Raw genomic sequence first — 17,260 nt, 5'->3', positions numbered from 1 at the left:
TATTTTCACGTTTTCCCACGTGACCTAGCGTAGGTTTCTGCATGATGACATTTTTTATAAACTTAGCATGGCTAATGTTCACTCAGTTAGTGCTATCGTTCACATTATTCGTAACCTTATTGAGTAGCGTACTTTAGTAACCCATGTCACTGTTTGTTGCCAACAGCTGAGTGGGCGTTTCCATTTGAAAAAACGTGGAAAGGAGCGCGGACATACCTTGGCGCTCATAAGCTGCCAAAGTAATAATTGACATGGCTAAAATTGCAGCAATGTTAACGGATATGTATGTTAGAAGCCAAACAGGGTTGCATTTTTCTATATCATACTAGGACTAACTTGCTGTACACTGCAATATATTGCTAGTTCTTTATTTTGACATATGGAGGGGGTGCTGACATTGTGTCTGTAGCCGCAAACTTTATGCAAAATATCGTATGTAGCCATGAAGTGCATATTTAAGATTTCATTTTACAACAGCTCAGCTAGAGACAGCATCTCTTAACAAATGCACACAGCTCCTGGTACCTTAATTAGATAGCTAGCTACAGCTGATCAAATATACAGTGACCGGATCAAATTGAGAAGGATACTTTTGTCTTCTTCTGTCTGAAATCAATGAGCTGTTGTTTCAAAAATGACAAAGAGAGTGGTAAATATGCCCCCGTTATCGTTGTAAACTGCTTATGCGGCATGCGAGTAACTAAGGGGGGTTGGGACATTCCTACATGAATGCACCAATGTTGCATAAAACATCACTCTTTAGATGACTCGCCTTCCCTTAAACTCCCTACACACCACCATGCATGTCCGATAATCTGTCATAATACAAAAAAACACATACATTGTACAGCTTTCTACAAAGGGCTCCCTGAATGCCAAAAGCAACTGAGATTTGCAGATAGATAAGACGGCTTAGCTTCAAACCCACGATGTGCTTAAACTTTGAATTGACTGTGGTAACATCAGATGTGTGTGAATCAGCAGTCCAGGCTGCTGGTTATAAGATAATCTCTGTCATGTACTCGTATAGTTTCTGAGAAGAAAAAGATAAAATCTTAAAATTTCTAACAATAACAATGATCAACTTAAAGAGGAATTTGCCCGTTTATCTTCACGCGAGTCAGTCTAATGGTACCTGGGTTGACTGGCGTGATCATTAGAAGATAGGAAAATCGTTCTAACTTCTAATGTTTTTAAGACCATTACTTATCATTTTTATAAATATATTGAATGAGAAAATGGAAAAAAAAAAGGTTTTAGAAACAAGGTTTGCGTTTTTCAGGTAAAAATAAGCCACAAAGAAACGTTTTTTGTTTAAATAAGAATTCAAACTTGGCTTACTGTTTGTAACTGCTCTTCCCATTCTAGCTCTGTTTTAAAGAACATATGTCTGTATTGACAAATGAATATTCATCCCCACGTTGCTTGTTGTTTCCCGCATGGATTAAACTAGTCTGTCGCTTGATAATTGATTTTAGCCTGAGAGGTGGAAGGTGGAACAATGGGATTTTCTTTCTGCCTCTCTCCGTCTACTTTCATTAGCTACTTTACGTAATTACATTCTAATTGAATTCTGGAGCGTTCTATCAATAAACATGGACAGTTCTCTCGGTGCAAGAATTCCAAAACAATCCCTCTTGTGAAAACATGCCAAGCATAACGAAGACATCAGGAAAAATAAAGAATCACGTCAGACCATTTGATGATGAAATATCACCCTGGATAAGCACCACCAACTGTTGTATTCTGACGTTCTCTATCTCTTTTTTTCAGGTGATCTCCTCTTTCCTGATCTCGCTGAATCCTCTGGCTTGTGTTTCCACAACTAACTGATCCCATTATTTTATTTGACACCCTTCTGAGGATAAAATACACAAGCCGCAGCAGAGATAAGGTCGGTAAAGATGCTACGAAGAAGGCCTGCGTCTTACTGTACTTCACTTCTGACAGAGGGACACAATGAGGAAGACAAGGTAGAGTGTGGGAGAAAATAGAGGAGGCAATATTATGAAGAACATAGGCTCATTATTTAGATTTTCCCTCCATAAAGGCTAATTGGTGAAAAATGAAATGAAAAAAACCAACATCTTTACATGAATATAAAAAAGTCTCTTTTTTTCATGACGTCTATACCTATAATGATGAAGTCAGTGCAGCCCCCCTCTGCTGGAATACAGATGACAATCATTAGCAATGTTGTAGCACATGTTTCAAGGTCTATACTGAACCTGAACTCCTGATCTTATAGATTTGACCAACAGATACCCCTGAGATGGGAGGAAGCGACATCCTTATCCTCCATTGATTCCCTTCTCGCACAATCCACCGAACGGTCTGTCTGTCTGTCTGTCTTCTTGTCCTCCTCTATCTGGTTTGCCCTGATGACAAAGTAACAGGCTCAGTATGGCAGTCCTTCGGAAAACCTCCAGAGATCCAATCTGCATGTGTTGGCTACAGAGATATCAAAGTCTGCTGTCTAAGTGTTTCTGTGCTCAAACATGAAGAGGCCGCTATACAGTCTCTATTCTGTGTCCACTGCTGAAAATCATTTAGACTAAACATCAGTAATGAGAAGCAGCTGTTATCCTTCACCAGCTGGGCTCAAAATGAAATGACAAGTGCTACAGGCAACAAACTGAGGCTGTGTACGGCTGCCTTCAAATCCAACGGAGTCTCTTCGTGGTGAGTGAATCCAAATGCTCTGTCATTACTTTATCGAAAGTCTTAGCGTGCATTTGATGTGGGGAAGAGAGAGTGGTGAGAGATGCTGTGTGATGAGTGTGTCTGTTGTTTTGTTTGTGATCCTCTTAAGCTCTGCGACTGCGATTGTGCACAGTTCTCTTCAGAAATGTCTATTTGTAAATGTGGAAACACACAGTGATGATACGGTTGACAGTCTATAGCTGTTAAGGGTGTGTGTGTGTGTGTGTGAGTGTGAGTGTGTGTGTGGGGGGGGGGGGGGGGGAGGCAACATGGCAGCATCAAAGGCATGAGTATTTATGCTTAGTTCTTTGGTAAAATCTTTGAATCAAACTGAAATTTGGTTCCCCTTACTTTTTGTTTGAGGAAATATTTATATAATGATTTTGCAGCATTTGAGCTTATTTTTCCTTTTTTTTTTCTTTTCAAAACAGTTGTGGAAACTGCCTCTATCTTTAGGTGTCTGTATGAGCAATTATAATGGCAGTGTGTGTGACTGACATTTGAATGCCAGCTACACTCAGGGACCGTAAATCATTCATCTTTGCTGACAATTTGTCCCAGTGGCCACTCGCAGTACTGCCACAAAGAAAAACAAATCCGCTGCCAGACAATTCCCCCTTTGGTTCAAATTGCTTTTAAAAAAGCAGGTCCTCAAGTAAAAAAAAATGGATTAACAGTATACAATGATTTTGTAGCGAAAATGTATTAAATTTGAGTTTGGTTGTTTTTTTTAAATTTATGGGCACTACTGCACCTTCTTGTAACAAGAATGTGCAAAGAAGCAATTTAATATACTTAAAGGAGTTGTATTTCACATTCGGATAATTATTATGGAGTAACGTCTAGCTAAGCACAGAACGAAGTCGCTCTCCCTCTGTGTGTTGTTAATCAAGATTATTCTTGCTTTGTTAACATAGCCGAGCATCTGCACGTGCTTTTAGTGCATGTTAGTGCATGTGAGTGGGCCTCACTAGTTGGCTCACGGCTGCTGCTCCTTTTAATACGGCGGTTACAGCTGAGAACGCAGTCACGACCGACAGCAGAAGCGTAGCAGCCACCCACCAATTCCCCCTCAGGTAAACATCGTTAGCTCTGTCGCGCTTTCGCTGTAGTTTGCAGTTTGTGCTGTTAGCACCGTTAGCTTTGAGTTGCTGGCTCGCCTTCTACATGCTGAGAGCCGTTGGGAGGAAATCAAACTGCTTCTAGTCCTGGATCTTGCACCTTTAAATAAAAAAAAAAAATAAAAAAAAACCGCTGGTATGTAAAATAGTAAATTATAGACCAAAACCTTGCAACGTTTTAATTGTCTGCAGGCATGGTGGGTTTTCTTGACAACACGACTGTGCCATGCTTCTTATGTTTTGTAGCTTGAAAAACAAGGCAGCCTTAATTAGCGTCATATGGACACAGGCTTCTTTCATCTGCAGTGTTTGTGACGAGCTGGCAGAAACTAAAATATCTACTGAAAGAGCTGAGACGGTGGTTACAGTAGTGCGCTTGTTATTAGTAGCTCATATATAATGAAAGCTATACAATGTCTTGTTGCTGGTCAGATAAGGAGAAGATGCACTTTAGTCTATTTAAAAAATGAAAAAAAAATCTCTTGATTAATTAACTTGAATTACAAACTTAATGTGCCAACTCTACTCTGTTCCAAGATGTTGGCAACAGGTAAGTCTGCTCCCACGTTTATAATTGTGCTGCGTTAATACAGGAGCAGGGTGGAGTAGTGGGGGACATGGCCCATTGGCTTTAAGCCTGGAGAACGTCCTCCCTAGCAGGATGGATCAGCAGAGCAGCGACGGCATCGTGGATTAGTGCAGCCTGTCAAGGTCTGACGGTGCGGTGACAATTTAATCGCTGAACATGCTCCCCATAGAAAAAGGAAGATGAGAGGCAGAAAAACAAGACTGTGGTCTTCATATATATGATTCATTTTGTCATATCAGATTCTGTTAATACTGCTGTCAACGTCTCCAGGGTCCTGGGGTAAAAACATTAACAGGCTCACAGAGACGAAGACGAACACACTCACTCGGCCTATCCTTAAGCTTAAACCTACAGCAAACAATAGCTCTTTTCCTCATGGGACCAGAGAATGGCATTGTCTTTTTCTGAAATTTCATGTGCTTCCTCATCAGGGTAGATGAACACGTCCCCTCAGGCATTCGGTTTGACGCGCACACACACACACACACACACACACACACACACACACACACACACACACGCGCACACGAACAGTGTTAGCACTTTGCTCATGAAATACTGGTTTTACTAGCTATCAATCTGCAAAGATGGGTTTTGAAGTTTTAGGGTTTTACACATACGTAAAACACAATGTTATGTCAGCATATCGAAGCCGATCCAATGTGCAAATTGTGTCATGAATTATTCACGACAGCATGTCATTCATACCATTGAGTGATAATTATTTAAATTCATTCATAAGAATCAATGCACAACGTGTACAATGCGGTGATAGAGCATCTGAATGTAACTGCCATAGCGGGTGCACCATAAGTGAGTCAACAACTAGTTTTTTTCTGCTTCTGGTCTCACACTAATGAGGGAAGAAGTTACCATGGTAATAGCAGACACGAGCTACCTTGAGCTTTGCCAGGCTTTTAATGCACACATAAAGATGCACTCGCACAGAGAGAGAGGATAGTGTTTCATCCTCCATGCTAAAGAGAATAAAAGTTATCTAAAGGCAATGGTTAAAAACAAAGAAACCAGTAGGCACGGCGGACTTTTTCTTCTGCTGTATAATACTCGTTATTAAAGGCAGAAAAACATTTATTTCTGCTTTAATTACCAATTATATTGTCATTAATAGGTAAGGATCCAAATTGACAGAAAAGGCAGGTCAATTCCATTTGCTTTTAATTTAAATACACCTTTAATTTTAATGCCAAATTTGTCCTAATAACATTTTCCATTTCATGAAAAGGAAACACCCTTTAACACAGGATCATTACATCCACATTTAAAGTTTTCTAGAAAAGCTGCATTTCTAGACCTTATAAGATATTGTCAATTTCATGTACAGGTCCTACCAGCGGAATCAAAAGGAAAAATACCTAATATAAAGGTTTCTGCGTGTGAAAAAATAGTACAGATGCACACAATGCTCGTTCCAATTTATGTTTTTCCTCTTTATTTTCCTCCTTGGCAAACTGGCATCAAGCTGGTTCAACTATAAAGCCAACTTGCAGCAGTTTTGCATCATCTGTACAACACAAGTGTGCCTCTGCTGTCAAAAGTTAGGAAACATTCTGTTGAAAGGAAGCAAGTAGAAAAAAAAGATCTTTACTTTCTGTAAATAAGTAGGTGTTATTTGTGTACATGAAGACTTTTAAAAAGCACGCAGTTTTTGTGTGAAAATCCTCATACAACAACCAAGAATGTACATCTCTGATGTGTTGCATTCCCCGAGTAAAGCATGCGCAGCTTCTCAATACCTGAAAGTTAAAACCTTTGCTGTGTGTCACAAAAACACAACACAATGCAGGTGGCAGCCAAAGCTGCAGTGCACCCTCATTCAGAGTAAAATATTCTACAACACCTCCCACACGTGGCTAACTGCATGCTTTTGGTTTGCTGAGCACATGTCACACCGATACTGCTGAGCCCTCACATCAAAGTCAAAAAGCCCGCATCACTGAACAGGTCCAATATTTTTAAACTACAACCTGCTAGAAATAATTGTATTGAAAAATGCAGAAAGAATGTTACTCAGGCTGAGGCATATCATCAATAAGGGCTGAGCTGAATGAAGGGCACCCATGCAGAATGATCAATTACAACACAGTTATTCTCACAAGATATTATGAGAGGCCACAAGGTCCTATTTTGTCTTGGGCTCTGGGAGGACAGTAAGTGGTTCTGGCAAGCTTTGACTCACTGAATTACACACATGCCCTCCTGTAATTCGCAGACCTCACACCAATGCATTACTCTTTGCACCACCAATTAACCTCCTAACAACTCAACACGGAACTGTCGCTATTTTTATAAACACGCTGATCCAAAATGAAACGCACAACACACCACACATAATGCACTGATTTGCCATGAATTTGGCTGTGCTTAAGTGGAAGGAAATGTACAATGCGGTAGCGATTATGCAGCACTGAGATTGTGACATTAATAACTACCATAATTTGCCCTTGTACTGCCCATCTATGCAGATCACATCAAAAGCGCATGGTGCAAGGCACAGTCATATGCTATTTTGCTTTTCAAAAAGAAATATATAAAACAAATCATTTTCAAACATTTTTGCAGATGATACGTGATATGGGTCATTTTAACTTGAATCCCTCATCTGGAGAGAAATATCTTAAATCGCTCTCAGAAATGAATACACTTGTGGCTGTGTGTTGCGATTGTTATTCTACCCCAGAACCATCGGCATGCAACGTTACGCATGGAGTGACAGTTGTGGAGCTAGCTGTATCCTCTATGGCACTGCCAGGCATTGGCAGGTCCACGCAGCACCGGCACAGCCAAGGTGTCCCAACAGTCTGCCGCAGGTTCTATTTGTCTCTTCACATACTGAATTCCTACACTGGGTAAGAGTCCTCGTAGGATCGCAGGAACACGTGTTATTGCTTCCAATGTCAATTTCATTTGGTGGCGATTCTCTACCTCTGGCACATATTTTGCCCTTCGGGAGGAGCTTTAGTGGCGTGCTTTATTCCAGACTCACCATCACGAGTCTGTCTGAGTGCTGCGCTTCTGAACACAAGAATAGGAAAACAGGTGACTTGATTGGGTGTGACAGCCGGCTCTACTACACTTTCTGATAATGCATTCCTCCACCTTTAACTTTTTCATATTGCCATATAATATGCGCATTCTACTTTTGTGGAACAAAAGAAAGGCGTGTCATCATCTTAGTCTCTCCTTGGTTAGCTCTTCGTGGTTTGCGCTGTGTGGCAACTGCTGCTTTATATACCAAAATGAGACTTGTTCCTTATTTTTAGAGTTATATGAAGTAAACGGACACTGCATTGCTGTAGCATTGCTTTTCAATGACTTGACTCGTGCTGTACTAGTTATGAAGAATTTGGGGGCAATGGAGGCAATAAGAGCCATAGAGCTAAATATTATAAACGTTTTAACTGTATGACATTGTATTTACATAAATCTGTGCATTTACAGGAAATATTGTGGGTCAACTACTTTATATTCATTTTATCTTGCACCTTTAATCTAAAGACTGTTTAAATTACATTTATGCATCTTCATATAAAATCCACTGAATGATTTGGTTTGATCTTCTTCTCTGATTTTACTGACATTTCCTCCTCATGAAACTTAGAAATATTAGGGAGGGTGACAGGGCTCTGAAGTAATGGCTTGGTTTAAAAATCCTCCATTGAGAAATCGGTGTACTTTCTACAGTTGACATTGGTACAGTGACAATTCTATATGTGCCCCCACTTACCACAAGATCTTTGAGTTATTGTACATTTTTGGGGGGTATTTAGTGTATAAGAAGCCACAGCTCTGGTGTGGAAGTAGGTCTTAAACTTACATTTGCATGTTTATTTTGGGAGCCTTATTAGCATTGGCAAACATGAATATCCGGGGGGGGGGGGGGGAGGAGAGCTAAGGAAATGTTTCATAACAAAATAAATTGATTCCCAAGTTGAAAACTGTGTTCCCATCCAATGATTCAAGTCTTTAAAGATCGGCCTGACATCTTTACTTGTCAACATCCGACCATCTATTATGCTCTTCGCACTGTGGCCTGCAGGAGAAGATGACGTCAGAGGAAGCAGCGTTGCCTCTTACTTTTCTGTACTTTAGAACAGACTGAAGAGACCAGCAGTTATTGCCATGAGGACGCTGATCCGGCCAGTGCTTGGAAGGGATGATTGATCAACTGCTGTATTTCCACTGAAAACATCGGCGTAATCATCTGCCTTATATTTGGTCATGTTAAAACTTTTTCCTTGTTAGTTGTATCCTGAAATGTGGATGGACAATATCTGGGTTTATCACCAAGCACTGTATCTCTGATAGGAAGAAGAACAGAGGACTACACTGTGCTCAGGGTAGTGTGAATACAGTAACGGCACAGCAGCCAACCTACTGCTATTTGAAGTCTTCAGCTCATTGTTTTGGTCTGACAGTCCATATGGTTGCCATTTTCAGCAAAAAAAACTCTCAAAAGCTGACTGTATGCTACCTGCTTCGCATGAAATGGCAAAGATCTGTAGTAAACAAAAGGCTGGCAAGGAGAGTCGAACATTTAGCAAGCCAAAACAAAGAGATAGTTTCATCAGCAGCTGGTGAAAGAAACGAGACGAGTGAATCATGGAATTAAATTCTGCAGGTAGATAGAAAGAATGTGATGTTCCTCTGATAAATGTGTTAGTAGACAAAAGGGCAACTAAATAATTTCTGGTGGGAGACTGCAGCACAAATCACTCTTGAAATTATTCATTAGGTCCATAAAATGGAATAATTTTGTGGAAGTTTATCTGCTTTAAAGTTTTGATTTTCAGTTCAACTGTTTAAACTTTACTGTTTTGGAAACTCTCTGTTACCTAGTGGTTACAAATAATTGAATGCAGCTTTAATGTAATCTGTGAGTTAAAATTAGTTTTCAAACTTACTTGTTGCAAGTTATCTTCAAATATTTGAAAAATAAAAACATTTGGGGATCACTGTCCTGTAGGAGCGCTTCTTGAAAATTACAAGCACATCTGAATATCCCTCTATCAGCGATGATATTGAACAACATCAGCATGGCAGCGAGATTTAAGCGGCAACCTCTGGTGCTAAGAAATGAAGGTATAGTGAAAGTGGCAAAAAATGTGGTTCTTCAATTGGCCACTTGAGGCTGGCTACAAAAGTGAGTCCATCCCCACAGACCTTTATGTTAAAATGCCCAACTTTACAGCAGAAATGATCAAGTTTGCAGCCTGGTACACAAAAAAGGTTTTGATTCACTGCAGCTTATTTCCCCGTTAACGACTGTACTGGATGTGAATTGTATACAACTCATTCATTTAAATTATATCAAGGCACTAATGGTCCTTCTTTTTCCTCATTTTTAGCTTGGATGTATTAAGAGAACTGCATACAAAGTTGGAGGCCCCATGGCGTCACATAATGAACCTGGAAATTGTAAATCCACCTTTTGAAACTCATGGGTGACGTCACAGACACTTCTCCCATATTTTATACAGTCGAGGTTTTGAATATATAAAATGATTTGAAAAAGAAATGTTGATAGTATATTTCTTGCTTACTGCCGGTACTTCATTCAGGCAAATATAACAAACCCAACGTTTCAATGAAAGTACTCACAAACCTATATAATCATTCTTTCCCACAACAGGCACTCAGCTCAAATGAAGTTGGCATACAGTGCCTCTTGGTTAGGCCCTCCAGTCTTTCCTGAGTCCTACAGTATGTGCAGTCATTCAACTGTCACTACTTATTGCCCAGAAGGCAGTTGCTACAGTGCGAGTCTTCAGGGTTTCTTCAGGGTTTCAAGGTGTGGACGTTCCAATCTTGTTAATTGTCTGAATCACTTTTTTTTTTTTTTTACATTTACTTTTCCAAGAAGCTTGACTCATGGTCATGCGTCATTTAGATCTATGCCTCTATAATTCCAGGTAGGTGTACTGATGAGCTGTTTTTGAACTCAGCACCATACGGAACAACCCTTCCCGCAGAGAAAATATCGTACCATGTATATTTAAAGTGATGTATTTTTAAAGTGGGTGGTGCATCAGGGTGTGAGGGGAAGCAGACATGCAGGAACATACAAAGAAGAGCGAAGCTGAAGGTCCAAGCGAGAACTGGCACCCACTAATGAAGGGTGCATGTTTGCACATAAATCTACAATGCACATACAATCACATGTACATCAATAATAAGAATGCTTTCCTCGTATACTGTTTCATGGCTGCGGTTCTTGCAGTAAACACAAACCTAGTCTTTATTGGCTCAAACGACAGAGATAAAATTACTGAATATACTCAAAAAGATTGATAAGCATTATTTTATACTATTTACTTTTTGTTGTGTACATACCTTCTCTTTTCCACTATCTTTAAACCACTTTGCATTTTCTGCTTTGAGCGCTATGTAAACAAAGCTTGCTTACTCTGATGATAAATATGAAAAAACACAACTAGCTGTCAGATAAATGATATTTGCTTGATAATGCAGGCAAATAGGTTGTCAAAGGCAATAGAAAGGGATGGATTTGTGCCTTTCATAAATTGAATACAGGTAATTGACAACATTTTAGTTATGCCTGCCTCATTATGAGTTGTGTGAAAGTCAGCTAAGCATCAGCACGGTTGTTGCAGCATCCCCTGTATTTTTCTGTAGGCCTATTGTTTTACTACCATGGCAATAAAAAAAACATATACTGTATATATTATATAAATATATATATATACAGTATATTTCATATGAACCTCTGCAGGGTGAATGTGCATCGGTACAGACTCGTCCTCTGTATGAAATGGTAGTATTATCACTGTATTTCATTATCATAAACTATAGTTACCTGGTTATGCGTCACCCATACACTGCCTCACTCCCTCCTCTCATTAGCTTCAGCCAGTGCTCCGTGTTGTTGACTGTGTATAGCAGTGGCTGCTTTGACATACAATACTGTGTGTTCCTAGGCCCCAACGACTGCACAATACCCAAGCCCTCTAACAACCCAGGGGAGACCTGGAAATGTTTGTAAAATGTTGTTAATAACTATTTAATATAAATGATCCTGGCCATTCAAATGAATGCAATGAACATGAATGTCAAGCATCATTTAGCATGACGTCGTTTTAAAGACGGACTTTCTCTCTAGACCCCCACCTCTAACTGACTTCCAGCCTCCCTGCGGTTAAGGCTTTATTTAGAGAAGTTACCTCTACTGTATTTATTGGGTTCCGGCTGTTAGTGACTGCCTGAGTGAAACTAGAGGGAAAAAATAACAGGAAAGAAAATTGCCAAAAATAAGAAAGAATTCTGTTGCTTTTAAGTAAGATCAAAGAAAGATCTCGCAAGAGATCTTCCATTAACACCTTCCATTAAAATGCATTGATACCAGAGAGAAAAAGACTACTATCACTATTAAAAGTTTTGTCGGACCAAATTAAAGACAGTCAGATCAAATTTGCCCCCCGTGGGCTTCCTACTTGGATCTGCATGGAAAGAGTTCTTTCCAATTTGTGTAATTTGATCTTGTGGATTGGGAGAATCAGCTGCATCTACTGCAGGGCTGGGTGTCGCTAAAAAAAAATCATGATTTATTTTTGTCAGACACCACAGGCGTGTAATATAGCCATACTTTCAAACGTTCACGCTGAACTGCCTTCTCCGACCAACTACATGCGCTTCTACCTCACCACACTATAAACTGTATGGGTTGTAGCTGCTGCCGTAGTGGGCCAATCACATGTCACATGAAATCAGAGGACGCTTGCTGTGATTGGCTGCAAGCAAAACCATACAAGTAGTACTTTTTTTCTCGATCTGGGTACAAAAACCATCCAATGCAGGTATTGTTTGACAAGAGAAGTTTTGGTACTACTTGGTACTGGGTTATTTCAAGTACCGATACCAAGCCCTACCAAAGCATGTCTTATCCCTCAATTAGTGGTTTGGGTTCTTCTAGATATTTGGTGATTTTGAGATGCATTTTGCACAACCATGTTCTTGTGTTTCATCACTCTAACAACAGTCAGTCAGGAACTTGAATGAAAAGAGCAGTTTGAATGAAAATGACCCCAAGGTTAGTGATTGAAAGGGAAGGGCAAAGAGAGGAAACGTCAATGCTGAAAGAGAAACCAAATGCCTCACACACACACACACACACACACACACACACACACACACACACACACTCACCTGCAGTGTCTGTGAACCCCAGCCACAGTTTCAATGATGGAGCACTCTCCCTCGTTTAGGCAAAAGGCCAGGTCCTTGTCTTCCACACATGGCTTGAACACCTCTGAACGTAGACTGGGAAGTGTGGGGGCCACTGCTGTAGACAGAAAAGACAGAGACAGAGAGGACAGGTTTAGTTACTATTGGATAGAAAGTAAAAAAAAAAGGTAATTTCTCTCATTCTTTCAATTTAAGTCATTGCTGATTTACACAGGAATATTTCTCATTTCTATAATTCCTTTGATGTGCCTCGGTACATGGCATGCCGTTATGGTTCTAAAAGTTTGGTTTTCTTAGGTTTTTGTACTGAAATGACCACTCTGCTCAGGCTGGAAGAAAATACTTTATTTAATGTTGATTCATTTATCATTGGGCCAAATGCAAGATAGCCCAAGGAAATTACTTTATTCATTGCTGACTACAGAATTAGCATTTTTGTTATGAAGGTTTCTGACTTTGCCCTGATGCAACAAAGAAAGTAAGGGTGTAACGCACATTATTGACTGGAATAACATGCTTTAGTGTTATTATTGTTGTCAGTATTGTACTGCTTTAGGCGTATTTGTTGCTTTTATTAAATACATGCACTGCACTCTTGGTGTCTGTTTTGCCGTTTGTTTCAAATGAAACTGTTTCACCACAATTCCTCAGCGAATTTCCTGTTCTTCAGCTTTAGTAAACACAGGTGGAAAACCCAGGAATACATTACAGCTGTAGGGAAGTGAAACGGCAATATACAACACTACACCAAGGCAGAACAGAGAGAGATGGGCTCGGTGATGTAGCTTTAATTCTCCTCTTCTAGTCTAACCCTGAGTCGCTCTCACATAAAGAGCATGACTGCCATGTATAAACACTGCAATGCAGGGTTCTCCACCCTGTGAAATATGCATAGCTGTCAGTGATGTATAAATATGGTGAGCTAGCATGTGCAACCTCCATCTGTATGCAGATATTCATTCAACTGTACACATGTGTTGTTGGCATGTACACACACACACACACACACGTATACAATAACATGGAAATGATCACTCAGAAGCTCTTGCACTCCATCATGTAACCAAGCATTGACAAATGGATTGACTGGTATTACGCTCAATACCTTGCCAATACAATTGGATTACACATGGGATTCTGCTTTCATCCATTTATATTGCCCACACAGACACACCGTTTAAATGCACACACATGCGCACTCACACGCCACATTCTTCTCATTGTCATTCTATTCCTGAGTCTGCCACATCTTTGTTGCCCAATCTGCTCCGTGCGCCGCAGTCCTGCCGCCCAATGGCCTTTCTTTTTTTAGCCGAGGCTCTAGTGACCAATTGCGTGTGGAGGAATAAAAAGGCAGTAATCCGTTTGTGTTGCTCAACTGTCCAGTTCAATCTATGTTTTGTTTACGGCCATTGATCGATAAATCCGAGGGCTCTTCATGTAAGGCCCAAGAGATGATGAGAGATCAGAGGGAACACAAAAAGAGATATGTGGTGTTCTTGGGACCAACCAAGACTCTCATCTGTCAGAGTCAAAACTTTGGAAGCTATCATTTAAACCACTTGTAGTGGCTCCTATTATATCTTCGGATGCATTGGGGTCTCTTTCTTTTTTAAATATCTATGTAGAAGGACATTTTTAAGTTTACGTTCTGCATCCGTTGAATGTCTTGCTTTTTGAATGCTAGTTAGAATAATTTCTTTGGATCTGTTCTTTATACATCAGTCTTAAGAGTGTGATACATATAAAAGTAGGTTTTGAACCCGAGCTGACACTCTCACTTCCTAGGCTTTAAAAGACACAGATTACATCTTGTATTATTAATTCCACATATTCCCCGAGTGTAATGTTCAAAAGGTTATCTATTCCGAGATGCAACTTTAATAATAGAATATAGAACACAACGTCCCCCTGTGGTACGCATGTCCGTGGCAATAATTATCATGGCGTTTATAGTCCCTCGTATCTATTATTCAGACAGCAGCAGTGACCATAAGTGAGAAATAGCACGCTTGATATTTGGTTTAGGTTCACGCACATGAGAAAGAGATTTTGTGACAAAAGAGGGCATTGATTTTATGCTGTAAGCCTAACTATATTTATATTTACATGAGAAAAGCCAAGGTCAGGCACCCTTTTAGTTCCTGCGTCACAAGTAATCTTATCAATGATAAAACGTTTCAAAAAATATTTTTTTGACCTGTCATCTTATATTATTTCAAAGAATCAGTGAAGAAGGCTTTTGCTGATGCACTATTACTGAATAGTCTTTTCTGTGTAAAAAGCTGTTCAAATACGGCAATCATTTCCATTTGTCATATGTTGTTGACAGAGTGGAGGCGCAGGATGTGAACTACACAAGGTCACCGTGGTACCTGTGACATAGCACTTTTTGGAATCGATGATGATGTATGACGTGTCCATATATCTCCTTCATGAGGAACAAAGCTCCCAAGGTACATTACAGCAGCACCTTTTTTGTATTGGCTCTCTTTTTTTATCAGACTCAGAGAGAGGGAGGCTGACATGGAGTGGTCTTAAATTAAACAAATCATGGCAGTCTTTAAATGTGCAAAGGATTTCTGGAATGGCTGATCTTTGAAATCCCCTGTGGTATACCGGTGCTAGGGCTGCACGGTATGAGGAAAATATGTGATGTGCTGTAAGGTTGTTGAATATGTTCACAACGATATATAAACAGATATTTAAGTGTGCTCAGTTCTGCTACGTTTAGTATATTCTGTTGCTTGTCGAATTAAAAGAAATGAAAGGAAAGAAATGTCTTTATTGAAGACATTGAACATTGAACTGAACACAAAAGACATCAATAAAAAAAAGATTGATACTTTTTAAAGAGTAGTTTTCTACAGATATTCTCTTTCAACTGACTAAAAAAATCTCTGAGCCCAATCTCACAGATGGCGAAAATAAACAATATATCCCAGTACCCAAATAATGATTTGACCTGTAAAAAGCAGCATGTTCTCTATTTCATTCAAACAGACTAAAAAGTGCTAAATTCCTAACCTGTCACTCTCCAAAAAAAAGCTCTACTTTTCTTCACCAGGTGCAAGGTTTACAGACAAACAGACTGTACTGATAACCTCTCAGAAATCTGCAAAAAAAAAACCTTCTTAAGTCTTAAAGGATTACCTCCACTCTTTTAGCCCTGTTGGCCACATCAAGGAACAAGCCAGCCTCAGATATGTTTGACCTTGAGCAATACAGGCTGTCAATTTCTTATGGGTTCCCGTTTCATCACCGTGACAGGCAAGAAATGGTAAAAAAAATCTGCAGCACACAGCAAGCACAACTCGGGCCCTTTTGAACAAGCACCTGTCAAACAGGATCCTGTTGAAATGCTGTGTTCTTTAAATATTCCCATCAGAAATAGTAAGTAAAAAAAAAAAAGGAAAGCAATTAGTGTATCTTGAGCGTAATGGTGATAATGTGTTTGTACAGTATGTGTTGATGTAACGTGTTGGGCTGACCCTGAATAGATCAGTGTGAACCCTGCAGTAGATCCAAACTAACACACCGAGAGAAGCCTTTCTTCAAGAGGAGGCAGATTCTTGCACTTATTCTGACATCCAACTGAATGCATTTCACACTTTACTCAAACATGTATCGTCATCTTCATTATGGAGGTAATAGCTCATAAATTATGTGTGCCTTGCTCTAAGGTATTATTAAGTCGTAGTGTCATGACTAATTATGACAAACATAGAAGTTGCTGTTAGGTTCATTTATCAACACTTTTAATGAAGCTTTTTACAGAATAAAACCCTCGCAATGCTATAGCTTCCAGCAAACATTCCCAAACTCAGACTCTTAGGTAGCTGTGAAAAAAACGACAACCATGGAGTAAATTGTGCTAATAAATGGCAGCTGCAGTTTGAGCATGATTCATCCTCGTCTTTGAAATCATTTTCACGTCTCTCGCTCTCCCAGCTGCACAAAGGCAATCCAGATTGCCGATTCCCTTGGTAACTTTCAAGGAATCTACTGGCTGGGGATCACAGATTCAGATGACGCTTGAGAGATCGTTTATCTGAGAGGAATACTGAGGACAGTGCTCCTTCCCAGCCACTACTATTTAACTGCTTTCAATAAATAGCTTCAAAAGTCCAATCGTTTACGCTAAATATAGGATTCATTTTACTTTGAAATGTACCTCTATTGCAAATGGGAGGCACTTGACTACTTGTCGACCTGTTATTGTAAGATAAAGGTTGCAATGAATCCAAAACAAAAGCAATGACATTTTTTATGTAATAGAAAGGAAGAAACAGTCACGGTCCTACATGTTCTTCTCCATGACTGCATAAAGATACAGCCAATCAAAGTGCACTAACAGTGGGCCAGCGACTGCAGTCAGATATTATGCTCTACAGTGCAGCATAAATGATCTGAAGGGTTTTTGTGGTAAGCACTGAGACTTTTTCAATGTTTACCAACTGCTAAAAAACGTTGATCATTTAGTGCTATTTAACAAACTCTTTTTAAACCACACAGTATTTATTCCATAAAACAAGCATCCGACTAACATGGAAGGAGTCTTTGTCTGTCTATCCCGCAATTTTCTCAACAACCGCTTATCCGATTGACCTCACACTTGGTGGGTGTG

General features: G+C 39.7%; 1 protein-coding gene across 1 annotated transcript in view; it reads right to left on the bottom strand.

Annotated features, from left to right (window-relative positions):
• nrg3b (neuregulin 3b) overlaps positions 1-17,260 on the bottom strand; it is a 166,004-nt gene that overhangs the window by 69,853 nt on the left and 78,891 nt on the right. The window contains exon 2 of the mRNA XM_031843205.1: positions 12,595-12,730. Within this exon, the coding sequence (XP_031699065.1) occupies positions 12,595-12,730 (136 nt within the window). The remainder of the gene's footprint in view (positions 1-12,594; positions 12,731-17,260) is intronic.

Source organism: Anarrhichthys ocellatus, unplaced genomic scaffold (genome assembly GCF_004355925.1).
Source record: "Anarrhichthys ocellatus isolate YVR2014 unplaced genomic scaffold, GSC_Weel_1.0 scaffold4, whole genome shotgun sequence".
NCBI lineage: Eukaryota > Metazoa > Chordata > Actinopteri > Perciformes > Anarhichadidae > Anarrhichthys > Anarrhichthys ocellatus.
This window is presented reverse-complemented; position numbering and strand designations above follow the sequence as displayed.